This window comes from Erythrolamprus reginae, chromosome 2 (assembly GCF_031021105.1).
Source record: "Erythrolamprus reginae isolate rEryReg1 chromosome 2, rEryReg1.hap1, whole genome shotgun sequence".
Taxonomy (NCBI): Eukaryota; Metazoa; Chordata; class Lepidosauria; order Squamata; family Dipsadidae; genus Erythrolamprus; species Erythrolamprus reginae.
Window position 1 is genome coordinate 211,834,569 of NC_091951.1, and position 27,754 is coordinate 211,862,322.

The window sequence follows — 27,754 nt, forward strand, 5'->3', positions numbered from 1 at the left end:
ATCAAATTATAAAATGACAACGGCAATGTCTTACAAGGAGAACCAAATTAAAATGTTTTATCGTTGGCATTTGCCCCCAGCAAGAATATCCAAAATGTTTCCCAACTTTTCACCGAACTGCTGGAAGTGCAAGACCAAACCTGGAACTTACTACCACACATGGTGGACATGCCCAATTGCACAAAAATATTGGACAACAATTCAATCCCTAATCGACCAAGTCATGTCAATCAAATTACCACTCAAACCCGAGCTTTATCTTTTAGGTATATTTAGACAAAACCTTACCAAGACACAAAAATATCTTATACTACAAATTATAACTGCAGCCAGAATATCATATGCCTCTCTTTGGAAATCTGATCAAGTACCCTCTTTCTTTACAATAATTACGAAAATTAATGATTGCGCTGAAATGTCTAAAATAGCAATGGAAGCACAAAACAAAAAAGACTCAGAATACTACGAAGTATGGGAAAATTGGCATAAATGGGTTTCTCAGAAAAAAATACAAAAAACTTTTACTGTAAAATTCACACTTTATCACACCCAAAAGTACCTTCAACACTTAAATTAATATTAAAATAAATTAGAAAAGAAGCACCAAAAACTAATTAAATTTGCAACAAGAAAATATATTAAATCTCTTTTTATCTGTCTTCTAACTAACTCAACACACACTATAAACGTATTAACTACCTTTAGAATAACTAATCTTTATATACACCCATTATATCACCTATATACTCCCCACACTACAACTAAACAAAAGTCGTCCATAAAAACGTCTGCATTAATTGCAGATTCTTCTCTCTCTCCCTTTCCTTTTTTTTTCTTTCCTCTTCCTTTTCACCGCTAGAACTTTAATGCCTATATATACTAAGAAATACGACATTTGAGTTATTTCCATATATAAATATTAAGATTAGGAAAGTAAGAGTTATTACATTCCCTTTAAGACACTTGTGTATTACAACTCACATGTATTACAATTCTATTATAAATGTTTTGTTTTTGAATTCTCCCTCCCCTTCCTACCCTACCCCACCCTCATCCCTTCGTTCTGTCCCCCTTCCCCCCCAATCCCTTTCCTTGTTTTTAATTATATTTGTAAATAAATAAAGTATATTTTCAAAAAAAAAAGAAAAAAAAAAGAATAGGACCCAGAACAGACCCTTGTGGCACACCGCTTGTAACCTGTCTCTGCTCAGAATACTCGCCATTAACAATAACTCTCTGATGTCTATGCTTCAGCCAGCTTGAAATCCACTGAACTATCCAGGGATTAAGTCCAATCTTCACTAATTTATCTATCAGCTCTTTATGTGGAACCATATCAAAGGCTTTGCTGAAGTCCAGATAGGCAATATCCACAGCACCACCTTGATCCAACACCTTTGTGACATAGTCAAAGAACTCAATGAGATTAGTCTGACACGATTTGCCTTCAGTAAAGCCATGCTGATTTGGGTCCAATAAGTTATTCTTTTTTAGATGCTGATTTATCCTCTTTTTGAGTAGAGTCTCCATCATTTTAACTACAACTGATGTCAAGCTAACTGGCCTGTAGTTACCAGCTTCTTCTCTACTGCCCTTCTTGTGGATAGGCACAACACTGGCCATTCTCCAATCCTCAGGGACATCTCCTGTTAACAGGGATTGGTTAAACAAATCAGTCAGGGGGGTAGCAATGACAGATCTGAGTTCTTTAAGAACTCTGGGGTGGATGCCATCTGGACCCATTGCCTTATTTATCTTTAATCTTTCAAGTTCTTCTAAGACATCGGCTTCTAAGATCACTGGAGCTGAATCCGTACAGCTGGAAGCAATGCTATATCCCTCTATAGTGTTATTTTGTAAGGTGTCTTTTGAGAAAACTGAACAGAAGTAGCTATTGAAATGGTCAGCGATCTCCTTATTCCCATCAATGCATGTATTATTCCCAGTACTAAGCTTTGTGATGCTGCAGTTTTTCTTCTTCCTATCACTAATATATCTGAAGAAGGTTTTATCCCCCTTCTTTACAGATTTTGCTATTTCTTCCTCTTTTGAGGCTTTAGCAGCATATATTATCTGTTTCGCCTCCTTCTGTCTCATTTTATACACCTCTCTATCAGCTATACTTCCAGACTCTTTATACCTCCTATAGGCAGCCTTTTTTTCATTGACTATAGCCCTTACATCATTGCTAAACCATAGCGGTTTCTTCTTCCTTTTACCTTTAGTTACTTGCTTTACATAAAGTCTTGTGGCTTTTAAGATGGCCTTTTTTAATACAGTCCACTGGGTGCTCGCTCCTGCCAATTTATTCCTCCCCTTTAATTCATTATTTAAATATTCCCCCATTGCATTAAAATTTGTTTTTCTGAAATCCAATACTTTGGTTGCAGTATAGGATTGCTCACAATCAGTTTTTACATCAAACCACAAACATAGATGGTCACTGCAACCTAAATTTTCTCCCACCTTGACCTCTGAAACCCAATTCCCATTTGTAAAAACTAAATCTAGAATATTCTCCCCTCTAGTTGGTGTCTTAACTAGCTGTGCCAGAGCTGCTCCTGTAAAGGCCTCTACTATATTCTTACTTTTGCATGTAAGGGCACTGGGGATATTCCAGTCAACATCAGGCATGTTGAAATCACCCATAACCACAATATCTCCCTTTACTGCCATTAGGGTAATCTCATCCACCATCTTGTTGTCATGTTCCTCAGATTGCCCTGGAGGCCTATAGATCACCCCAATTCTAATGACAGAACCGTCTTTATTTTGTATGCAAATCCAGAGGGTCTCCAGATCTTTACATGTATTTTGAATTAGTATTGCTTTTAGACTTTCTTTAACATAAATGGCTACTCCACCTCCCCTTCTCTCTATTCTATCCTTCCTATACAGTGTATATCCTGGTATGGATATTTCCCATTCATTAGAATCCTTAAACCATGTCTCAGTTATGGCAACCAGATCCAAATTATCTCTAGATATTATGGCCATTAACTCACAGAGCTTGTTGCTCAAGCTTCGAGCATTCGTGTACATTACCCGAAGAACATTATTTTCATTATTAGTTTGCCCCTTATCATCAACAACTACATCTATTTTATTTACAGCTCCCTTTTCATAAGCTTCCAGAAACTGATTTATCCTCATTGGTCGGGGACAGAAATCCTCCACATCTGGTACATCTCTGTCCCCTTTACCTAGTTTAAATGCCTGTCCAAAAAAATTCTGAATTCCTCACCGAGCACCTGGGTACCTCTGTATGATGGATGCAAACCATCCCTCTTAAACAACTCCCTATTAGACCACCTACTGACATCAAGACTTACATAACCAAAACCTTCAGCTTTACACCACTGCCTTAACCACACATTAAACTCTCTGATACAACTTGTTTTACCCTCCTGGCCACAAACCGGTAACACCTCTGAGAAAGTCACTGAATCAGTTATTTTACCCAGCTCCACACTTAGACATTGAAAATCTCTTTTTACTACATTAACATTTCTCTGGGACAAATCGTTTGTGCCAAGATGCACCACCACATCAACTTTATTACCTTTACTCACAGCCTTGACAATGTTTGTAATCCGCCTCCTGTCCCTGTGGGCAGTGGCTCCTGGAAGACACCTCATCACCTTCACCACATCCTTCCTCTGTCCCAAATCAACACCTCTGACAATCGAGTCACCCACAAGAACATGTGTCCTCTCTTTATTTCTACTAACTGGACTTGGTTTGGTGACACTATGCTCCTCATTTACAACAACTTCTCCTTTGAACATCCCCTCATTCTCCGCCTGAGGGGCCTTGCTAATATCTACAACATCCTTACTATTTAAATCCGCAAGAACATTATAGGAATTGGATACAGAGAGACCAAAATTGTTATGTTTTTGTTCAACTGCACGTAATCTTCCTGAACCAACAGTTGTCCAAACAGCCCTCCTCCTCGGGGGGCGCTATGGAAGTGGAGGCTGCACACATGGCTGCATTACAGCACGTGGCTGGGACAATCTTTCCACTTCTGACTGCAAGCTACAAACTAAGGACTGCAATCTAGAGATCACGCCCTCTAACCTAGATGTCCTAATGCAAAGAGGGCAGTACCCCAAGTTCCACAAGGTACTACGGAATACAACAGCCAAACAAGTGTTACACTGTACCAAGCCAATCATCTTAACAATGTATTGAAATACAGGTACTTAGCAAGAAAATGAACCCCTATTGCTACCAAACTTTGCTGATTTTGGTTTATAGTTATATAATTCGTGCGCCGTCAGGCGCGCGGGCCACTAGTTATCTATCCTCTTCCTCTGTGTTCTGGAAGTGCAGTTTAAAATGTTTTTTCTCACTCTGTTAAACTTCCCAGTCTAGTCCCCTCCTCCCTGAATTCAAAAACACAATCAGCCAATAGAATTTCCCCTTACAACCAGTTATATCCTCTCCCCCTTGAATTCAGAAATACAAACTGTAACAGAGCACTAGTTATCTATCCTCTTCCTCTGTGTTCTGGAAGTGCTATATGATCAAATTTAGGTAAATTGGTTGAGTTGTTGGAGCTGAATATGTAGCCTTCCTGATAATTAATTCTATCCTCTTCCACTAAATGTAAAAGAGACATATTTTTAAAAACCATTCTAGGCCCTGATAGCAATCCTAGTTAAGTAAATGTATTTGTTTGTTTGTTTAACAAATTTATATAGCTATCGAAATCACATAGAGGTGACTCTGGGCAGTTTGCAGCACTTAAAAAGTAATTGTATAATAAACCCATACTGAACCCCATAAAACATTTTTCTAATTTGATAGATTAAAACATAATAAACAAATATTTTAATTTTACCTAGAAAAATGCTCTATGCATTTGGTTGAAATAGTTGTTAAACAATATGCAGGCCATACTGAAAGTCTAAGGGAATGGATAATTCTTTACTTTTGTTTTATGTACACTGAGAGGATATGCACCAAGACAAATTCTTTGTGTGTCCAGTCACACTTGGCCCCCCCAAAATATATTTTATTCTATTCTATTCCACCTACACTTCCCAGCAACTGATCAGATCCCACAGAGTTGGCCTCTTATTTATTTATTATTTATTACTTAGATTTGTATGCCACCCCTCTCCGAAGACTCGGGGCGGCTCACAACATGTAGAAACAAATCATAAGCAATCAGACAAATTTAAAAATATTTAAACATTTAAAAACCCCATATGCTAACAGACACACACACAGACATACCATGCATAAATTAAACGTGCCCAGGGGGAGATGTTTCAGTACCCCCATGCCTGACGGCAAAGGTGGGTTTTAAGGAGTTTACGGAAGGCAGGAAGAGTAGGGGCAATTCTAATCTCCGGGGGGAGGTGGTTCCAGAGGGCCGGTGCCACCACAGAGAAGGCTCTTCCCCTGGGGCCCGCCAACCGACATTGTTTAGTTGACGGGATCCGGAGAAGGCCCACTCTGTGGGACCTAATCGGTCGCTGGGATTCGTGCGGCAGGAGGCGGTCTCGGAGATATTCTGGTCCGATGCCATGAAGGGCTTTAAAGGTCATAACCAACACTTTGAATTGTGACCGGAAATTGATCGGCAGCCAATGCAGACTGCGGAGTGATGGTGAAACATGGGCATACCTAGGTAGGCCCATGACTGCTCTCGCAGCTGCATTTTGCACGATCTGAAGTTTCCAAACACTTTTCAGAGGTAGCCCCATGTAGAGAGCATTACAGTAGTCGAACCTCAAGGTGATGAGGGCATGAGTGACTGTGAGCAATGAGTCCCGGTCCAAATAGGGCCGCAACTGGTGCACCAGGCGAACCTGGGCAAACGCCCCCCTTGCCACAGCTGAAAGATGTTGTTCTAATGTGAGCTGTGGATCAAGGAGGACGCCCAAGTTGCGGACCCTCTCTGAGGGGGTCAATAATTCCCCCCCCCAGGGTGATGGACGGACAGATGGGATTGTCCTTGGGAGGCAAAACCCACAGCCACTCCGTCTTATCCGGGTTGAGCTTGAGTCTGTTGACACCCATCCAGGCCCCAACAGCCTCCAGGCACCGGCACATCACTTCCACCGCTTCGTTGACTGGGCATGGGGTGGAGATGTAAAGCTGGGTATCATCCGCATATTGATGATACCTCACCCCATGTCCTTGGATGATCTCGCCCAGCGGTTTCATGTAGATGTTGAATAGCAGGGGGGAGAGGACCGACCCCTGAGGCACCCCACAAGGGAGAAACCTAGGAGTCGACCTCTGGCCCCCCACTAACACCGACTGCGACCGGCCAGAGAGGTAGGAGGAGAACCACTGAAGGACAGTGCCTCCCACCCCCAACCCCTCCAGCCGGTGCAGAAGGATACCATGGTCGATGGTATCGAAAGCCGCTGAGAGGTCAAGGAGCACCAGGACAGAGGATAAACCCCTGTCCCGGGCCCGCCAGAGATCATCCATCAACGCGACCAAAGCGGTTTCTGTGCTGTAACCGGGCCTGAAACCCGACTGCCGGGGACCTAGATAATCGGCTTCTTCCAAGGACCGCTGGAGCTGGAGTGCCACCACCTTCTCGACAACCTTCCCCATAAAGGGAAGGTTGGAGACTGGACGATAGTTGTTAAGTACGGCTGGGTCCAGGGAGGGCTTCTTGAGGAGGGGGCGCACAAGCGCTTCTTTATAGAGTGATGGAAAAACTCCCCTCCCCAAGGAAGCATTGGTAATCTCCTGGGCCCAGCTCCGTGTCACCTCCCTGCTGGCCGAAACCAACCAGGAGGGACACGGATCCAGTAAACAGGTGGCGGAACTCACAGCTCCAATGGCCTTGTCCACTTCATCAGGTGTCACCAGATCAAACTCTTCCCAGACAGGTGGACAAGTACGTGCCCCAGTCACCTCGACTGACTCGTTGTCAGTCGACTCTGTTTTACAATTGGAGTCGAGGTCGGCTCGGATCCGAGCGACTTTATCAGCGAAAAACGTGTTAAAGTCCTTGGCACTACTCTGTAAGGGCTCCCCAACTCCCCCCTGGTTAAGAAGGGAGCGGGTCACCCTAAACAGAGCGGCCGGGCGGGATTCCGCTGATGCAATCAAGGCGGCATGGTACGCGCATCTTGCCGCCTTGAGCGCCACTTTGTAAGTCTTAATAAAAGCTCTTACAAGTGTTCGGTCGGATTCAGACCTACTTTTCCTCCATCGCTTCTCTAGACGTCTCTTCTGGCGTTTCAACTCCCGGAGCTCCTCGTTGAACCATGGAGCTCTACGGGGTCTAGCACCTCGGAGAGGTCGCAAAGGCGCAATCCGGTCAAGAGCCTCCGCTGCGGCCTTGTTCCAGGCTTCCGCAAGAGACTCTGCCGAACTGTGGACAAGTGCCTCTGGTATAACCCCAAGCGCCGTCTGAAAGCCCTCAGGGTCCATCAGGCGTCTGGGGCGGAACATTTTAATTGGTTCCGCCTCCCTGCGGGGAAGGATTGGAGCCAGGAAGTCAAGCCGTAGTAGGAAATGGTCTGACCATGACAAAGGCAACGCATCTAAGCCCCTTAGTCTCAGACCATTACTCAGTTGCTCAGAAAGGAATACCATGTCAGGTGCGTGCCCTCCCTCGTGAGTCGGACCCTGAACTACTTGAGTCAGGTCCATGGCTGTCATGGTGGCCATGAACTCCTGTGCCAACCCAGAGGTTTCGCCGAGTGACGGCAGGTTGAAGTCCCCCAGGACAATAAGTCCGGGGAACTCCACCGCCAACCCGGCTACCTCCTCGAGTAGCACAGGCAGGGCTTTTGACACGCAGCTGGGAGGCAGGTACGTGAGAAATAAGCCCACCTGAACCCCTAAGTCCAACTTCATCAAGAGAGACTCGCAACCCGCAATTTCCGGAGCAATGAGTCTACGCAGGCAAAGGCTCTCCCTGGCAACAATAGCCACTCCTCCCCCCCTTCCCTGGGGTCGAGGTTGATGCCATATCTGAAACCCGGCTGGGCAAATTTCAGAGAGGGGAACACCTCCCTCCGGGCCCAGCCAGGTTTCAGTAATACAAGCCAGGTCGGCCTTCTCATCCAGGATCAGGTCCCGGATGAGGAGAGCTTTATTTACCACCGACCTGGCATTGAGCAGCAGCAACCTGAGCCCAGGGCCAGAGTTACACTCATCACCAGTACCCAAGATTGGGTTCACAGAGCCGGAACAAGGGACCGTTATTAAGCAACGGTCCCTCGTTCCCCTGGAACGGCTAACTCTGTGACCCCCGCCGTATCTGCCTCTCCCCAGCAACACAGGGATATTCCGACCCCCTGCCACCCCAGAGATCGGTGCCCCCTCCTCTCCTGTCTCCCGGGCGTCAGGTGGGCCAAATCTATCTTTCATACTACTATCAATCATCTCATCCATACCATAACCCCACCCACCCCGCCAACCCAATCGTGCCAGTCATTCCACTCATAGCCACAAGCATATTTATCCCAATCATCCATTAATTTAGAACCCCGTTATATTAAAAAATCAATTAAATTAATAACAATATAAAATAGCCGTAATAGCAATAAAAAACAATAACATTAAAAATATCTATAAATATATAAAATGTAAGATAAAAAATCATATAAATATATAAATTGATTTTGATGTTATAAAATCAGATCTTAAAACATTCTTTAATCATCAGGAATCCATCAGTCCAGGTATGATGTTCTTTTGGTCTTTGGGTCTAGGTCTTAAATTTAATTTAGTTTAGTTTAAAGAGTCTTGGTCTTAATCTCCTGTCTTTATAGTTGTCTTTTTAAGTCAATCCACAAGGGGGCATAGTTCTTCAATTAATCCATAATCCACAAGGGGGCATAGTTCTTCGGTGATGGTACAAACAGATCAGGAATTAAGGTTGAGAGGGGAAAAAGGGGGGGGAAGGGAGGTTGATAGCATAATCCTCACCATAGTCTCCCCCTGGCCCCCAGTAGCTCCCACCCACTGGTGCCATACGGGGGGGGGCAAAAACATTGCCCCTCGATATCCTCATTTATCGCATCTCCGTCGGCGTCTGCAGTTGTTCCTCGCCATCGGACTTCATCCCCTCCACCGTTTCTCGCCCTCACGTCGTGTCCGCCGTTCCCAGTCTACCCCGGACCTCTCACCTCCGGAGTCAGGCTGGGAGTCTATCTGAACGGGGGCTCGACTCCTCTCACTCCCCTCAATTCCTCTCAACATTTCCTTCGGTGCCGCGACCCTCCATCCTCTGTCCGGTCCCGTCGCCATCCTCCGCACCGGCTAGATGTTTTTTCCGGTGCCACGCTCTCTCTCGGCTCCCCTCGGCACCCCTGCAGCAGCGGCTAGCCATTCCTCCATCCTCTCCCACAAAGGCTGCATTCCTCCGTCCTCTCCTCTTCCACACAGGCTGCATCTTCCGCAAGGCTCCGCCAGCCGCCGCCGCCATCTCCATGCCTCAATCGGCCACCTCTCCTTGCCGCGGTCTTTCTCGGCGTCCCTCCAACAGGCGGAAACATTCCCAACCCTCAAGTTCTTAGAAATAGAGGGACAAAGTAGGCAGTGGACTCTGACCTATCTCTGACCGTCTCGGACCTGGACTGACCCATTTCCTGACGATTTACCGTTGTTTCAGAGGAGCAGCGGACCCACCATTCTCCTCACTGCTCAACCTCACTGCTCATTCTCTCCTGGTTTTGTCGGCCAAACAGTGTCGACTAGTGCAGCAAAGGGCTCCACTTACTTTTTCCTACTGGTATGGGATGCTGAGGCCAGCGTACGCACACCCGACACATGTGCACGCACCTCCGTGCAAGATATCATTTCTGCGTATGTGCCTGAAGTGATATCTCACACGAGGATGCTCATGCAGGTGAGATTTTGGCAATTTTTACCTATTTTTTGTTTCTGTGCATGTGCAGAAGCAAAAAAAGGGGTAAATATTGCCAAAATCTCACCTGCGCAAGCGTCCTCGCAGGAGATTTCTATTTTGGAGCATGTGAAGAAGCAAAATATTGTGTGGGGACATGCACACCCATGTCGGGCGCACATGCACCCAGCCCAGCCTCTGGAACCCATTAAAAAGCCATAACGGATCACCAATCCCATTCGTACCAGGTTGGGCCCCTTACTGGAACTGGTGGAACCACAGGGGAGAGCCTTCTCTGTGGGGGCTCCGACCCTCGAACCAACTTCCACCAGAGATCTGCACTGCCCCCACCCTCCTGGCCTTCCGAAAGGCCCTAAAAACATGGCTTTGCCACCAGGCCTGGGGCCATTGAGCAACAACATACAGCTCTGGTCTGAAGGGATGAATGACTGATGGATGAATGTTTCTAATTTTGGGGTTTTATTCATTGTACATTGTTTTTATTGTCGTACGCCACCCTGAGTCCATTTTGGAGAAGGGCGGCTTATAAATCTAATAAATTAAATTAAAGTATTATCTAGACCAATAATAGCAAACCTTTTCAACACCAAGTGCCCAAATTGGAATGTGTGTGTATGCATGTGCATGCACGCATGCCAGCAGGCCAGAAACCCAAAGACCAGCTGGCCAGTGCGTGCATGCCTGGGGTTTTTTTTGGGGGGGGGCAGCTTTTAGTCCGTTTTTAACCTGGGTCATTTTTCACCCTGAAAAATAGCCTGTTTTGGGGCGTTTTTGGCTGTTTACTGGCATCCAGTGCCCGCAAAGACCAGCTTAGCCAGCATATTCACACTGGGAACCAAAAGAGCAGCTGGCGGTAGCATGCGTGCCCACAGAGAAGGCTCTGCATGCCACCTCTGGCATGTGTAGCATAGATTCACCACCACAGATCTAGACCCTTATCTTGCTTCAGCAATTTTAAGAGATATTGTCAAAAACAGCCAAGGTACAGATAGTTTATTTGAGAGAGTATAAAAATATCTTGCATATTTACCTAATTTGGGAAGAGGTGATTATGAGTAAAATCACAACCATGACCAAGATTTAGACTTGCATGTGTAGACTCAGATGACCAATTTTTTCGAAAAGCCAGTGAAGCTTATAATAATATGCCACAGCACACATTTTCTGTATTCTGAACAATTCCAAATTATTTAATTTTGTATTTAGAATTTTTATTTTGTAACTATACTGCAGTAGCTGTAGAATTGAACCTTAGGAGGAAAGGTTGGTGGTCTCAACTTGCTTCTTCCAGAAACCCTCAAACCAGAGATAGATTCCTGCCAGTTTGGACCAGTTCTTTAGAACCAATAGCGGGAATTCCCCATCCCCCACCCAACTCACCAAACCAGCAGCAATGGCTGGCTGGACACGTCCCTGAACCAGCTGGACATTTATTTATTTATTTATTATTTAGATTTGTATGCCGCCCCTCTCCGAAGACCCTGAACTCACTCACTCTCTCTCTCTCTCTCTCTCTCTCTCTCTCGTTTTTCACTTCTGTGCATGGTGTGCATGCATGTGGCATGGCCGTACAGTGTGCCCATGTGGTGAACAATGTACATACACCCATGCAGTGTGGGAGGCAGCACACTGTTAGCGAGGTAAGTCAGAATCCACCCCTGCCTTAAACCTATAGCTTAGCTTTACTCCTGGCCTTGGTGAGTAGCCTGTGAATTATTGCTGCCACTAATTCTCTTCTAGGAAACACCTTAATTGCTGGCTTCCCCCCTAACATGAGTTGTAGGTGTGTGTGTGAGAAGGCTTCTATATTCCCTGTTGTTTTCTGGGGGAAAAGGAGGGGTGGTGGTGTAAATCATATTTAATAACACATTAAATAGTGCCACCTCCTGGCATGTGACTAGCAGAATCTTTTCCCTTCCCTTGGGAAGATTACGGTATTAAGAAAGCCAGTGAGAATGTTTTAGTTTTCTTTAGTTTTCAGATATACAAGCAAGATACTGAATAGTAAAAGGGAAAATAATATACAGAGAGACATGCAAATTACAAACTCTGAAAAGTACAAGTTTATGAAAACTTCCTGAGTTGTCCTTTAAGACACTTATTCCCCAATGCTGGTGAACTATATTTTATTTATTTAAAACATTTTTCACAATGTAAATAAGAACAGGAGAAATACAGTACTTTAAACAACAGAAGGAATATTATTGAAGATGAAAGGTGGAATGGTGTGAAAGGTTTTTTTTAAATATTTCTGATTATTAGCAAGCAAGCAACATACAAATAGTTTTAGATAGGATGTATTTTATGGATTAGCTTTCGAATTACACTCAATTTTCCTCATTTTTATTGCATAGCTTTTAAAACATTTACAAATTTATTGCTATTTTTGTTCTCTGTAACTTGAATATAATTATTGTGGGAATAACCCTGTTGGGAGTTGTAAATACTCTAATCAAGAACTGTTGTGCCACTTTGATGTTCAATGTGACACCTACCTAGCACAAGATTGGTGGATTGATTACTCACTTAAAGGTGTTATTGAGAGTAATTACGGTATCCCAGAGGGCAGTGCCCTGTTTTCAGAAACTGCTGCTAAATTCCTATCAATTACAGTGATCCCCCGCTCGTTGCGAGGGTTCCGTTCCAGGACCCCCCGCAACGAGCGGGTTTTCGCGAAGTAGCGCTGCGGAAGTAAAAACACCATCTGCGCATGTGCAGACGGTGTTTTTACTCCCACAGCGCTAGCGAGGAGCCGAAGATTGGGGGGGGCGCGGCTGTTTGCCGCCGGCATGGAGGGCTTCCTAGCAGCCCCCCAAACCCGGGTTGGGGGTCCGGGGGGCGCTGGCTCTCGCCGCTTTCGAGCTGAATCCGGGAGCGCTCCCGGACTCAGCTGGAAAGCGCCGAGAACGAAAGGCGTGGAACGGCTTTTCCACGCCGTTCATTCTCGCCGCTTTCGAGCTGAATCCGGGAGCGAACTCGCTCCCGGACTCAGCTGGAAAGCGCCGAGAACGAAAGGCGTGGAACGGCTTTTCCACGCCGTTCATTCTCGCCGCTTTCGAGCTGAATCCGGGAGCGAACTCGCTCCCGGACTCAGCTGGAAAGCGCCGAGAACGAAAGGCGTGGAACGGCTTTTCCACGCCGTTCATTCTCGCCGCTTTCGAGCTGAATCCGGGAGCGAACTCGCTCCCGGACTCAGCTGGAAAGAGCCGAGAACAAAAGGCGTGGAACGGCTTTTCCACGCCGTTCATTCTCGCCGCTTTCGAGCTGAATCCGGGAGCGAACTCGCTCCCGGACTCAGCTCGAAAGCGCCGAGAATGAACGGCGTGGGCGGGCGAAGGGCGGGCGGCAGCGAGGAGTTTGCGTGGGCGGTGGGGAAACTCCTCGCTGACGCCAGCAAGAGGGGGAAGACTCAGGGAAGCCGCCCAGCAGCTGATCTCCCGGTTGCCATCTACGCATGCGTGCCCACGGGCACGCATGCGTAGATGGTATTTTGACTTCCGGGTTGAAAAATAGCGAAGTACCCTGTTCGCAATGGTTGGGGACGCAATAAACGGGGGATCACTGTATTCTCACAAACATTTAAGCAGTAAGCAGAACCTCAGTCCCTGGTTGTTTTAAGAATATGTGGATTAAGATAGCATTAATTTCTATTTTCAGGCAAAGTGGGATTCCTATGAGCTGTGAGAAGGCTTCTGGGCTGTTTTGAACGTGCATATTGATCAAGTGGAAAAAATGGCCCAGGTTCTGCATATGGGGACTACTTTCCCAGGTAAGAGTATATGATGAGTACTTTTGAACAGAGAGCATCAGCAGATAACACTGGACATCGTTTGTGCCAATGCAGATAATTTAGACCACATTGCCCCATTCAATCTCTGAATTATTCTCACTGAAAGGTCTTTAATTTCATATCATGGGAAGGATTCAGTGGGATACAGTTCTGTTTCCTTTGTATGAAAATATGTTTCCACTTGATACCTGTAAATACAGTTGGGATTTAGTGATATAATACAGTATTTATAGGATACAGGTAGTTCATTTTTAGTGACCACAGTTGGAGTTGCTAATTCAATGTTAAGGGAAACTTCTATTGTGCTTATGATCTCACTTCAGTTTTCTTTTGCCTTACAAACCTGAAAAGGTTGTAAATGCAAGAACTGATCCCAGACTTTACCATATTTTTCAGAGAATAAGACACACCTTTTAGCCCCTTTGTGGACTTCAATTCCCATTCCTGAGCTAGCATGACTGGATTCTGGGAATTGAAGTCCACAAGTCTTAAAGCTGTCAGGTTAAAGTTTGTACATGGTTATTAAAAAGTATATCTGGTTGTAAAAAGTATCCTACTACATTGGTATTTTATTAAATAATATATTACTACACCATTTGGTTCAGAATACCTTTTTCCTTATTTTCCTCCTCTAAAATCTAGGTGCGTCTTATACTTCAAAAATATGATACTTTTCATCTTAATGATCAGTTGCTGAATTGTTAAATGAGAACTACTATAAGTAGTTCCAGAATATAAGTTGGGAATCAAAGTGATTTCTGACGAAAAGCAAAAATAGTGAAAGGACACAATTGGAAATTCTAGCCAGATCACTAAATTAAGATTTGATAGACAATAAAAATCTAATTCTAGGAATGTCTAAATGCTACATAGATTTGAGGAGTCAGTGGTTAAAGTGGCTAACTCAGCCCATAGGCCATAGCCTAGAGCTTGATCCTGCTGAGGCTCAAGGTTGATTTAGCCTTCCATCCTTCCAAAGCCAGTACAATGAAGACCCAGATTGTTGGGGGCAATGTGCAAATAATGCTTCTGCATTGCAAACCACCCGGAGAATGCTATAAAGTGCTATGGAGAGACATATAAAATAAAATGCTACTGCTACTGCTATCTGTTTCATCTATAGGTTAGAGAAAAGGGGTTGGAAGAAATTCTAGATTAAAAGAATAAAATTGTTTTCTTATTAGAACAAACCAAGTCCTATCTGCACTTCTGTAACCAGCTAGATGCCCAAATATGGCAACTTAAGAAGTGCATCTAAGGTCAGTTTACAACAAGAACAAGCTAATAGTACCCATTCCCTGTTTCTATCCAGCATTTTAGAAATACATTGTCTCTGAACACTTTTTGTATTCTTTTGGACACCATACATGCACATGCAGAACACTAACATTTTAAAAAAACATACAGTATTTGAATAACTTTTGGAACAAACAACATTGAACAGAATAATATTTTTCCCCCATCAGTGTCCTCAGGGCTAATCAATGGGACTATTGGAAAAAAGTTATCAGGACTGCTGAAAGATCTGTGGTCCACAAAGAAGGGCATAGAGTTGCCTGTGAACTAGGAATTATTTATTTATTTATTTATTTATTTATTATTTAGATTTGTATGCCACCCCTCTCCGCAGACTCATTATACATGCCAGCTGTATTTTCTTATATTATGTCAGTACCGGAGTTGGATGAGATGCTATGACACTTGATATGCGACAATAGAATAAAGGCATCAAACTCTATAAGATGTAGCTTTGCAATCAATTAATCAGTGATGCTTGTTGGTTTGGCAGTCAGATCCATATAATGCAAAATTGAAGAAAATGTAGAGTTTCTGTTTACTGGTTACAAGTACTCAATTTCATTCAGAAGTTGTGGGAGCTTCATAAATAGAAGCTTTCAAAAACAACTGGACTGCCATCTGTAAGGTCTCCCAGGCTGGGATGACCTACCTGCAAGGTCCCTTACAACTTTGTTATTCTGTTATCTCCTTATTTGAGGAGAGCTATTTTGATGCAATAAGCAGATTTAAAAATACAGTTGATTCTAAGCTAATTTTTCTCAAGGAATGAAAATAGGAGACAATAATAATAATAATTTATTAGACTTGTATGCTGCCCCTCTCCGAAGACTTGGAGCGTCTATGGACATCTATGACTACATTTATCTATGCTGAGATCTATGCTGAGATCAGCCAATACATGCCATAATATGCAAAACATTCATTATTCAACTAGATCATGGTGATCCCAGCCTTTCTGTGGTTAGTCCTTTTATGCACATCCTCAACCCTGACAAAAAAGTGTTCTAAACTGATCTTTCTCTTTTGTGTTTTGAAGGAAAGGTCAATCCAGCCTCTACTACAATCTTCCATGGAAAGGAGCAGGATTTAACTTACTCATTGGAAACTCCTTATGGCTACCGTCTTGATCTGGACTTTCTCAAATATGTGGATGATATTGAGAAGGGCCACACTATTAAGCGCATCCCAGTTCATCGTCGACCACGCTACAGCTCATTGCCACGGGGCTATGGCTACACTGGTTCATGGTGGACATCCACTGAATCCCTCTGTTCCAATGTCAGTGTGGACAGTCGCCATTCCTCCTATTCTTATTGTGGCCGTAGCTTCTACCCACAGTACGCTAATACAATTCACAGCAATTTCAATGCCCGTGTGGAGAAAACTTTGCTTGATGCTAGAAAGAAGTTAGAAGACCAGGCAGATTTAAATGGGGAAACCTCCACAGCAAGTAGTCTAGGAAGTCTTCACAGCAGTGTATCTGGATCAACAAATTCTTTGGTTGGATGCCAGAGTATTTCCCATCAAACTTCTTACAATGGCTCACACCAAGGTGCTCCTGGACAATTCACACCAATTGGTTCTGGGTTGTCCACTCCAGTCTCACCAACTCCAGGGCATCTTCAATATGTTCGTGAGCAGATGGCTGTAGCTTTGAAGAAATTGCACCAATTAGAAGAACAGGTCAAGATGATCCCAGTCCTTCAGGTGAAGATCTCAGTGTTACAGGAAGAGAAAAGGCAGCTAAGTGTTCAGCTTAAAAGCCAGAAGTTCTTGGGGCACCCAGGAGGATTTGGCAAGGGCAAATCACGAGGGGAACTCTACATAGACATCCCTGAAGAGGAGGCAGGTGTTAATGCAGAGGACAGCAGTACCAGGTCTGACATTAAGGGTAAATTGGATAAGAAGGAAGTGAAGTCAGTGGGTGTGGGAAGGACAGTTGAAGATGGAGAAGTGAATGTGGACATGGGAAGATGTGACATAGGAGTAGCAGTCAAGGAGGAGGAGTTGAGATTGCCTTCCCCAGAATTGGAGCAGCAATGCAAAGCTATTCAGACTCTATCCACCAAAATTGCTGTGTTAGAAACACAACTGAAGAGAGCACTTCAAGATCTCCAAGCTGCACATCAGAAACTGGAGTATCAGGGTAGGGAGAAGGAAGACAAAGAAACTTCAACAAGAGATGAGGGTCTGATAGAATGGGAAGCAAGGGGAGAAGGTGAACAGCAGGGGGATGCCTCCATTCAGGTTGATGCAATCAAAGTTGTCCAAGTGGAAAGGGAGGTAGAGATCGCAGCCAGCATAGCTACCAGGCCTCAGAGAGCACAGGTCCTGGAAAGCAAGGAGCCCTATACCAGCCTCAGGCCTTCAGCAGGCAAAGATTCTGTCTCTGAGAAAATCCAGGTGCCAGTTTGTGCCACATACCACAGCAATGAGGTGATGGAAACCACTTTCCCAATTCATGCTGGAGCAGCAAACACAGCCACCACCTTTCACTCTGTGAAAAAGATCAGCATTATCAACACAGAAGAGGATGGGGATGGAAAGAAAGAAACAAGAGGTAAGGAACAAGGAAAGTAACGTAGGCTTGATTTGGTTTCAGGGGAGCAGAACCCATTCATCCAGACAAGATTACTCAATTCAGTTTCTTCAGTTATTTTAATACCAATTGCAAAGATACTGTATATGTTAAGACAATAAGATAGAGAAGTGAAAGAGTAAAGAAGAAGCAAAGTACTAACTAAACAATAAAATAAAATAAAAATGATATAGCTCTGAATATATACAACAGTTCGTTTAGTGACAGTTTGAAATTACAGTGGCTCTGAAAAGGTGATTATGACCATTGCATTCCCACAATCATGTGATCAAAATTCAGATGCTTGGCAACTAGTTCATATTTATAATGGTTGAAGTGTCCTGCAGTCATGAAATTAATTTTTGAGAACTTCTGATGAGCAATGTCAATGGGGAAGTCAGATTCACTTAACAACTGTGTTATTAACTTAATAAATTCAATGATCCATTTAACAACAGTGGCGAGAAAAGTTGTAAAACAGGGCAAAATTCATTTAACAAATGTTTCACTTAGCAACATAAATTTTTGACTCAATTGTGGTCATAACTTGAGGACTACCTCAAGAGCTAAAACTTAGCCCAAGGTTAACTTGGCATTAAAAATTCAAATGTAACTTTGCTACAGGTCTTGGTGAGGCCTCATTTTCTACTACCTGGTTTTGTACTGTATTCACTTCGCAATTCCATGTCAAGGATTCTTTGCTGTGGCCTGTTCTTGTTCCAGTGTCAGCAGTACATCTGGGAAAAGCTCTATTTATGAATTTTACCTTCAATTTGGTAGATGCAGTATATTGAACAGATAGACTGAAGAAATTAAGACAAGTCAAACCTTGTGCTTAAAAATTAATGGTTAGCCAGTGTTTAAATATACATAGCTACGTCCTTGTTTAATTTGCCATAAGCCCATTGGCTGCACTAGAAATAGGATTTTACCATGAGATAATGCATCTTTCTCTTCACTTTGTCAAGCAAGGTTGTATTACAATATTTTATTTTATTATTTTATTTATCAAATTTAGAGACTACTTATCCATTCATAGAGCAACTGTGTACATTTAAAAATATAAAAACCATATAAATATCATACATCAATAAGAGGCTAGCAAAACAGGAATAAATTAAAAGTAAAACTGGGGGGCACCTTCTAGACAATTAGCCAACCCCAAGGTTACTATTCCCCTTCAAGTCAGGCCAAAGGAAGTCAGCAGAGCCAGGTCTTCAAATTCTTTTGCTTCTCTATTTTCCTTTAACTGGAATCTTACCCTATAAAAAGTTTATTCTATAAAATGTAAGATATGTAATGACTATACTTTCAATTCATGCACATAATGTTTAAAATGACATAGCACTAGATTAAATTAAAGTCAGTTTATATCTGGATCTATTAAAAATAGCCAGGACAAAAGACTTGGCAGGATTTCCATAGTCTTTAGAGAGATAAAATAATTATGGCAGAATCCCCTTGTCAAAGTTGGGAGGAAAATATTAATGTCTGGCTTGCAAATTTATGGCAAAATTCAACTATTTTCTCACACAACTCTAATCTTAAAAGAAGCATTCATTGATTTTTGGGGGCACAATTTATAGTAGGAGCAAAACAGAAAGGTAGTTTTAAAATAGTCTCTAAAATTCCCAATGGGGAGGTAAATTTTTTTAGCAAAATGATTATTGGAAGCTGAAGCTATGATGAAGATAAGCTAAAGTTACCTTGGTCCAATAGAATCTATGGGTTGGACCAGAAGTGTTTCCTCAGGCTCAGAATTAGACTGAGCACCAAATCTCAGTCTGGAGGACCCAACTCTCCCACACAATTCTTTTCTAAGCTCTCTGCTGGTACTTGGTGTGTTCTTAACTCTGCATGTAGAAATCACAGCAGAATCTCCAATGTGAGGTAGAAATTAACTCTGGTCCTGTGGGATGAGCAGCCTACATTCTTGGCATCAGAACCTGGTTAAACAATGTGAGCTTTTCCAGCTGTTGCAGAATTGCAACATGAAACCCAATTGAGTCTCCATGGATCAATGAATGCCTTTAGGGTGGTTCCCTAAGATTTTACTTGTCTGTGCTTCTGAGCTTCTTCCTGCTGCAGTTGTACAATTCACTAGAGTACAGTTTTTAGAGTAGTGAGTTGCCTGCAAAATAGCTGCATTGCTTGGGGTCTATTGCAATGGGTGGTCTGCAGGATGATAGAAAAAATGTTCATCCCGCTCCTTTAATCTCTGCATTGGTCTGTTATCCCACATCTGATGTGGGGTAACAGGGCTAAAAGAAAATAATTCTTAAAATAACCCATGATCTGATGTAAGTTTCTTCTGGTGGTTGCTGAATGGAGATTGTAGACAAAGGCAAGGAGATGATAACCTTAATTAAACCAGCAATCATTGGTGAACACATTATTTTCCATTTAAAGAGCATTATATCCAGGTTCTACAACAAGATGCTTGACTGAATGTGTCCATGAATATTTTCCTTGACATCCCCAAGGTATAGTTAAAATGGTTGTTTATATTAGCAAATTCATTTTTAAAAAGGAAGGAGAAGTGCCCTGTCACTAAGCAAAACTCCAGTCCATTTATGACGGTTGCAGTGCCCAAGCCATGTAATCACCTTTTGCAACTTGATGATAAGCAATGTCAAAGCCAAATTCTCTTAACAACTATGTTACTAACTTAACAGCTATAGTAAAGGTCATAAAGTGGGTCAAAACTCATTTAACAACTGTCTTGCTTAGCAATGGAAAATTTGGGCTCAGTGGTGGTTGTACATTGAGAACTACATTGTTCCCTATTTTCCATGGTTAGAATATTAAGTTACTCTATGGCCAGGTTATAATCAAGCCATATATTCTATTACATACATGAAACAATATTGTATTCCTTAATATGAGCCCACAAAACAGCACAATTAATAATATTCATATAATCAAAGCATCAAAAAGATGTTCAAGGGGCAGAAATCTGTTGCTACTCTCCTGTTTCAGAGACCAAGGAATCATTAGAGAAAACTGAAGATTCCCTTCTTGACTCCCTCCAAGGAGAACAAGTGGTCCCTTGTGTCTCTCAAGAACCTAAACTGGATGTTCAGAAGGAGGAAGAGGATCAAAGTAAGAAGGTGGGGTGGAGAAAGATACAATGGAATCATCTGAAAAGCTAATGTTACTACCTTTCTTTGTTTCTCCATAGCTTCATCGACTGCAGGGATCCGGTCAATTATGAAGAAGAAGGAAGAACCTACAGAAATACTGACTAGCAAGAAGAGTCTCCAATTTGTGGGTGTCAATGGAGGGTAAATCTCAGTTTCAGAATTATAAAGAAAATGGGAAGCTCCCAATTCATCCCTCAATTCCTTAATAGGAAGTAGTAAAGCATACAGGTCCATAGCAGTATTTCCTATCTTGTTTGCTTCTGTTAACCTTTAATTTGGAGTTCGGAGAAGCAATATACCATCTTCACCTGAAAGAAATGCAATGAGTTTTCCTAGGAGTCCTATCATAATCTATCTGGGAGGGAGCTCTACTTATCCTTGCTGCTTTTATTGTAAGTTGCTATTTGCACTAAGACAGGTTTCCATTGTCCCATTGTGGCCTGCAAGATTCAAAATCACCTGACATCCCTGAGGTTCTTCATTCTGAAGTGCAGTGGTAGCACACAGCCAGGGTTTGCCATATTGTCTTGCTGTTCTGAAGAGAATCTGGGAATACCTTCTCAGGTTTCTTTTGGCTTGCTTCTCAACCCTGTGTTGTTCCAGGTATGAGTCTACCTCCTCTGAGGACTCCAGCACAGCTGAGAACATCTCAGACAATGAAAGCACTGAGAGTGAATACCATGAGGCAAGTGAGGGCCTCCCTGCCGGGCAGGGAATTGTAGCTGAAGCTCCGAAGCTTTCTGGGATAACCACAGATACATTACATCCTGAAGTCCCTGTCGAGGTGGGGGAAATAACCACAGCAGAAGGTCACAGCAAGGAACCAGCAGGCAAAACTGGGTAATCATCAGTTTGGACATCTTCAGAGCTCTTGAGAGTCTGCACTGTGCATTGTGTGCTTTACATAGCCATTAATTCCACTCCTCAACTCTTTAGAAGCAATTTAAAGCTGACCTGCACCTATCATCATACTCTCCTGACCTCAAAACCCCCCTCCCACAAAAAAAACCCCTCCTGAAATTGCACTATTGTTATTTGATAACATGTGAGCATCACAAAATGGTCTTTCCCTGTTTTACACAATGGCAAGCCCTGGAAACAATTTCAAAGTTCCTTTCTTGAGTAAAACACCTGTCTCCATATGTTGTGTCGTAAAGGTGGTAATAGTTATTACACAACTATCATTGAATTATAACCCTGGAATTAGCACAAAACAGAACAATTCACTGTAAATTCTGTATCTCTCTATTAATTTTACCTCTCAGAAGAACTTCCTAATGTAATGTTAAACCACAATTTAGGATTATTGCTCTATGTAATTTTGAACAAAAACTTGGTTGATATATTCTTCTTCTTCCTCCCTCTTCCATTTGATATATAGCAACAGTCACCAACTGGTGGTTCATAGATTACTGATGGTCCGTGAGAAAAGTTTGGTGGTTCACAGAAAAATTATTTGGAATTTTTTTAATTGCACTAAATCAGAGGTCTTCAAACCCTTGGGTCGTATGCATGCAATAAACATTTGTGTTGCTGCAGAGAGTCTCCCCCTTTTTCTGTGTGTGTGTGTGGGAGCCTGCAGAGAGTCTTTTTGTGTTGGTCAGAGGGGGACAGAAATTCTGACTTGGGGTCTGCTTCAGATTCCTGGTGCAGGGCTTTGGATGAAGGTGGTGAAGAGCTGGGGGGCCTTGTTCCAGTGGGACTGCATCATGGCCTGGAATCGGCTGACCATCTCAGCCCACTGAGCCTCCAGGCGTCAGTAGCTAGCCTTGCACTCCAACAGGTCTCTCTGCTTGGAAAGCTTACTCTCCTAGTCTTGTTCAAAGTTAAAAAAACAACACAAAATCATAAGAAGGCAAAATGAACCTACTAAACTCTTTCTTATAGCCATGAAAAAAGAAAAGCGAGGAGAGGACAAAAATACTAACATTATGTAAAAGCAGACAGGAGCTAAAATGTCCCTCTTTTTTTTTTCATTTTCTTTCCATTACCAGGTTGAGTCTCAGCAAGGAGTTGCTTTCAGCTTGTGCAGTTCTTCAGAAATACTTAGAGAGTTTGAATCCACAAATGGATGGAGAAACGGTATACATTTATTTCTAAAATTGGGCTGGATATATAGATGAAATAGCATCTGCTGATATCGGCCCATTTGCCAGAAGATGATAAGCAAAGTATTTTTCAGAATACAGTGGTACCTCGTGATACGAACCCCTCGCCATATGAACAATCCGAGATACGAACCCAGGTTTTGGAATTTTTTTGCCTCTTCTTCTGAACTTTTTCCGTCTTACGAACCCGCTGCCGCCACCGAGAAACCCTGCCGTCCAGCTGTCGCTTTTTGAAACAGCCGGGGGGCTTCTCAGCGTCCTCCCGAACCTGAACGCCAAACCTGAATCTCCGGGTTTGGCATTTGGGAGGCCGCCGAGAAGCCCCCGGCTGTTTCAAAAGATGACAGCTGGGCGGCGGGGCTTCTCAGCGGTCTCCCGAACCCCGAACCCGGAGGTTTGGCAAAAGTTCGGGTTCGGGTGGCTGCCAAGAAGCCCTGCCGCCGGCTGTCGCTTTTTGAAACAGCCGGGGGGGCTTCTCAGTGGCCACACGAACCCGAATGCCAAACCCGAACTTCCAGGTTCAGCATTCGGGAGGCCGCCAAGAAGCCCCCCAGATGTTTCAAAAGACGACAGCCGGGTGGTGGGGCTCCTCGGCGGCCTCCCGAACGCCAAACCTGGAAGTTCGGCAAAGTTTGGGTTTGGCATTCAGGTTTCGGAGGATGCCGAGAAGCCCCCCGGCTGTTTCAAAAGGTGACAGCCGGGCGGTGGGGCTTCTCGGCGGCCACCCGAACCCAAACTTTTGCCGAACTTCCAGGTTCGGCATTGGGAGAATGCTGAGAAGCACCCGGCTGTTTCAAAAGGTGACAGCCGGGCGGCAGCAGTTTTTTGCGGTTTTTTTCTTTCACGCATTAATTCATTTTACATTGTTTCCTATGGGAAACAATGTTTCGTCTTGCGAACTTTTCGCCTTACGAACCTCCCCCGGGAACCAATTAGGTTTGTAAGATGAGGTATTACTGTATAAGACACACCTTTTCCCACCCTTAATAGAGGCTGAAAATTTGGGTGTATCTTATACTCTGAATGTAGTTTCTTTGAAGCTTTTTTTCCAGCCCTAATGAGGTGCTAATGATCTTCCCCGTTTACAGCATGTTTTTATTCCTACTCCCTCCGAAGTAATTTTTTCTAGCCCTAGGTCTTTGCAGGCTTGTTTTCATTCCTGCTCTGAAGTGAAGGGTTTCTTGGCTCCAGCGCTACTCATCCACTCTTGGAGACTGGCACAGGCACATGGGCAATCAGTAGGCATGTAAGCGTTCACCCGCGTGAGATTCAGCTTCGACACAGGCGGCAGAAGCAAAATCTCACACGAGGATCTCGCCAGAAAGCAGAGGGGCAGAGGTGCGTTTGCAGACTCCAGTCACACCTGCTGGGAAGCCTCCCATTCCCTCAGCTCCTCCTTCCTCCAATCCTTCCTGAGGCCAATGGCCTAAAGGACAAGCAGAGCCATGCTTTGCCCCTTCTCCTCCAGGCTCGAAAGGAGGAAAGCGGCACTCCCATTTGATGGGGAGGTGCCTCCCCAGGCAGGAAAACTGCCTCACCCAGCCCGTTGACACTGCAGGTGCAGCCTCTGACAATCTGCCCACCAAACATGGTGCTTTCACATGCTGTCAGGGTGGCAGCAGTGGTGTGGATGCTGGGCGGCAGAGATCTCATGGTGCTGGTGGTCGGCCTGGGCTGGCTTGAGATGCCAGCTCCTTTTTGTGTTGGGATTGGGACTGTGCGCAATGGAGGGGGAGGGGAGGCATGCAAGTGGTGGAGGAGGAAGAGCCGGAGCCGCCGCCGCCACCAGAGTGGCTGCTGCATTTCGGCTGGGGGTTTTTGGCATTTTTTTTAAAATCGCCAAAAGAAATCACCAAAAAATGGCAAAATCTTTCACACACGAGCATCCTTGCACGAGATTTTGTTTCTAGCGCATTTGCAGAAGCCAAATCTCACACAGGCATGTGCAGGCATGCGTCAAGGGCATGTGTGTGTACATCTCCATTTCTGCTACCAGAACGGCGATCCTGACTGTTCTGGCTGCAACCTATTACTGCTGCTCCCTCTGAAAAAGGTTTTTTCCAGCCCTATCTAGGAGAAAAAAATAATGTGCTGAAGCTGAACAGACTAGGAAAGCTAGCCAGATGAATACCTGGTAGGTAGATTTCCCCCTCCCCCTATTTTCCTCCTCCAAAACTAAGGCACGTCTTATACTTGGGTGAGTCTTATACTCTGAAAAATACAGTACTGAAAAAGCACTGAGCATTCCAACATGAAGACAGCATGCAAAAATGGGCCCTAACAATTTCTTACCTACCTCTCCTGTTATTTCTTTTTCTTATATGTACCCTGGCAGAAAGCAGCCTATACCTCAATGCTCCACTATTGGCTCAAGCTTTCCTGCCACAAAGAAGCCGATCCAGAGTTGATCTCACTGCACTTGACAGATTTCTGGGCTATTTCACCACAGTTGCTAGAATTCATCATCAATATGGCAGATGCCAATGGCAACACAGCCCTGCATTACACAGTCTCACATTCCAACTTCCCCATTGTTGCAAAGCTGCTTGAAACTGGTAGGTGGGGCTAGAAGAAAGGGAGCCCTTTGTCAGAATAGCCCATCTAATGAACAGCAATAGCAGTCCAGGGCAGTCAATTTACCAGGGCATTTGGGGCTCTAGAGTCTAGGGCCATGATAGCAAACTTATTGCATGTATGCTACAGGTAGCACACAGAGCCATATCTGTGGGCACATGAGACATTGCCTTATGTCAGCTACAGCGCACATGTGTGTGCTGGTCTGATTTTTCGCATTCCAGAAGGTGAGGGGGGGGGTTTCACCTTCCCCAGGCTTCAGGAAAGCCTCCGGAGCCTGTGATTGGCAAAAAAAATGTGGCAAAAATGGCAACAGGCCTACCAGAAGCTCAGAAACAAACTTCCAGTAGGGCCATTTTTCGCCTTCCCCAGGCTTCAGGAAGGCTTCCCTCCCAAGCAAAAAAAAAAAAAAAAAAAAGTTCACCATCACTGATCTAGGGAGAGATTAAAGCCAAGGAGCCAAAGAGTTTGAAGGCAGGTTCCACTTTAGGCTGGTGAATTCTGAGAATGTGTTGGGTTGCTGTCACAGAGAAAATGATTTGCCAACTTAAAAAATATTTCCCATAGATTATTTGATAGAGTTGCCACATTGACATAACTTGCAGCGATTGCCACCTGCTTGCCACCTTTTTAACCCCCCCAGGAAGGTTTCTCCTCTTCTAATTTAATTTTGACTCCCAACTCAACCCAAGGTAGATTTGGCAGATTTCCAACCATACCCTCTCTAACTTTTATTTTCTGAAAAGCCTATCAGAAAAAAACTTCCTGAAATTGTATAGGGTCTCCTGCTTGAACAGAAAACTATAAGACTTCCTCCCAGCTCTATTCCAATTGGTTGATATCTAGAAGATGGCCATAAGGCCAACTTTATGGGAAACTCAGAGGAAAGATGTAGGGTTATGTCAGGAGACACACTGCTGAGAATACTGTCAGGAGGGCAGTATTCTCAGCAGTGTGTCTCCTGACATAACCCTACAGCTTTCTGTACACTTAAAGAGATCTTTGCATATTTTTCTTATGTTACCAAATTTTTAATATATATTTCTCTATGTGAAATGTACTATCATATTTGATCTTCCTTAAAATGTCTTTACCATGCTTGGGTTCAAAGTAGCATTTTCATAGATTTTGACGAAAGAAAGGCAGATAATAGTAGACTCTATCCAGTAACTTTTCTGTTTATGAAATCTCTTCCCATAGAAAAATTATAACTATTGCAATGCTCTCTACATGGGGTACCTCTGAAGAGTGTTCGGAAACTTCAAATCGTGCAGAATGCAGCCGCGCAAGTGATCATGGGTCTTCCCAGATACACCCACATTTCTCAACACTCCACAGACTGCATTGCTTGCCTATTGATTTCTGGACACAATTCAAAGTGTTGGTGATGACCTATAAAGCCCTACATGGCATCGGGCCAGATTACTTACAGGACTGCTTTCTGCCGCATGAATCCCAGCAACCAGTTAGGTTGGCCTTCTCCGGATCCCGTTGGCCAGACAATGTTGTCTGGCGGGGCCAAGGAGAAGAGCCTTCTCTGTGGCAGCCCCGGCCCTCTGGAATCAGCTCCCTCCGGAGATTAGCACTGCCCCCACCCTCTTTGCCTTTCGTAAGAGTCTTAAGACTCATTTATGTCACCAGGCATGGGGCAATTAGATCAAGCCCCTCCCCCGGTTTAATAAATGAAATGTGTGGTTGTGAATGAATTGGCTGATTGATTTTAGTGTATTGGATTTTTAGTTGTAATTTTAATTGATTAGATTTGTTGCTGTATTGTTTACATTGTATCCTGTGAGCCGCTCCAAGTCTTCAGTGAAGGGTGGCATACAAATCTAATAAATAATAATAATAATAATAATAATAATAATAATAAAAACAAATTTTACCACTGCTTCCCAGAGCTCATTTGAAATTGTGGAGCCCACAATATTCAAATATTTATTTCCAGAAGGATGAGTTTTTCTAATACTGTCTTGTTATTCTAGGTTTGTGTCATGTGGACCAACAGAACAAAGCTGGCTATACAGCCATCATGCTCACAGCACTGGCTGCCTCCCAGACAGAGAGTGACATGGAGACTATTATGCAGCTACTGAAAAAGGGCAATGTGAATGCCAAAGCCAGCCAGGTACTAACATTCCCAAAAGATTCTTGCAAAATTAGAAGGGCCATGATGAGAATGAGAATGATGGTGACAGACAGAAAGTAGTAATCCATGAGTACATGGAAATGGGACCACATAGGAGGGTCTTCTCTGTGGCGGCTCCAGCTCTCTGGAACCAACTGCCCGTGGAGAGATTCATACTGTCCACACCCTCCTGGCCTTCCGAAAGGCCTTGAAAACTTGGCTTTGCTGGCAGGCCTGGGTCCATTGAACTACACCATTCATACAGCCAGAAGTAA

General features: G+C 43.8%; 1 protein-coding gene across 8 annotated transcripts in view; it reads left to right on the forward strand.

Moving 5' to 3' along the window:
• The window catches only part of KANK2 (KN motif and ankyrin repeat domains 2), an 82,637-nt gene that overhangs the window by 50,120 nt on the left and 4,763 nt on the right, over window positions 1-27,754 (forward strand). For 2 of the 8 annotated variants that reach the window (XM_070741732.1, XM_070741733.1), the window contains 9 exons: window positions 11,434-11,499; window positions 13,517-13,628; window positions 15,985-17,508; window positions 20,506-20,628; window positions 20,708-20,810; window positions 21,273-21,509; window positions 22,664-22,751; window positions 25,113-25,332; window positions 27,337-27,479. In XM_070741732.1, the coding sequence (XP_070597833.1) occupies window positions 13,592-13,628; window positions 15,985-17,508; window positions 20,506-20,628; window positions 20,708-20,810; window positions 21,273-21,509; window positions 22,664-22,751; window positions 25,113-25,332; window positions 27,337-27,479 (2,475 nt within the window). In that variant the 5' untranslated portion in view covers window positions 11,434-11,499; window positions 13,517-13,591. The remainder of the gene's footprint in view (window positions 1-11,433; window positions 11,500-13,516; window positions 13,629-15,984; window positions 17,509-20,505; window positions 20,629-20,707; window positions 20,811-21,272; window positions 21,510-22,663; window positions 22,752-25,112; window positions 25,333-27,336; window positions 27,480-27,754) is intronic. The other 6 variants (XM_070741730.1, XM_070741731.1, XM_070741736.1 and 3 more) reach the window with 4 other exon arrangements.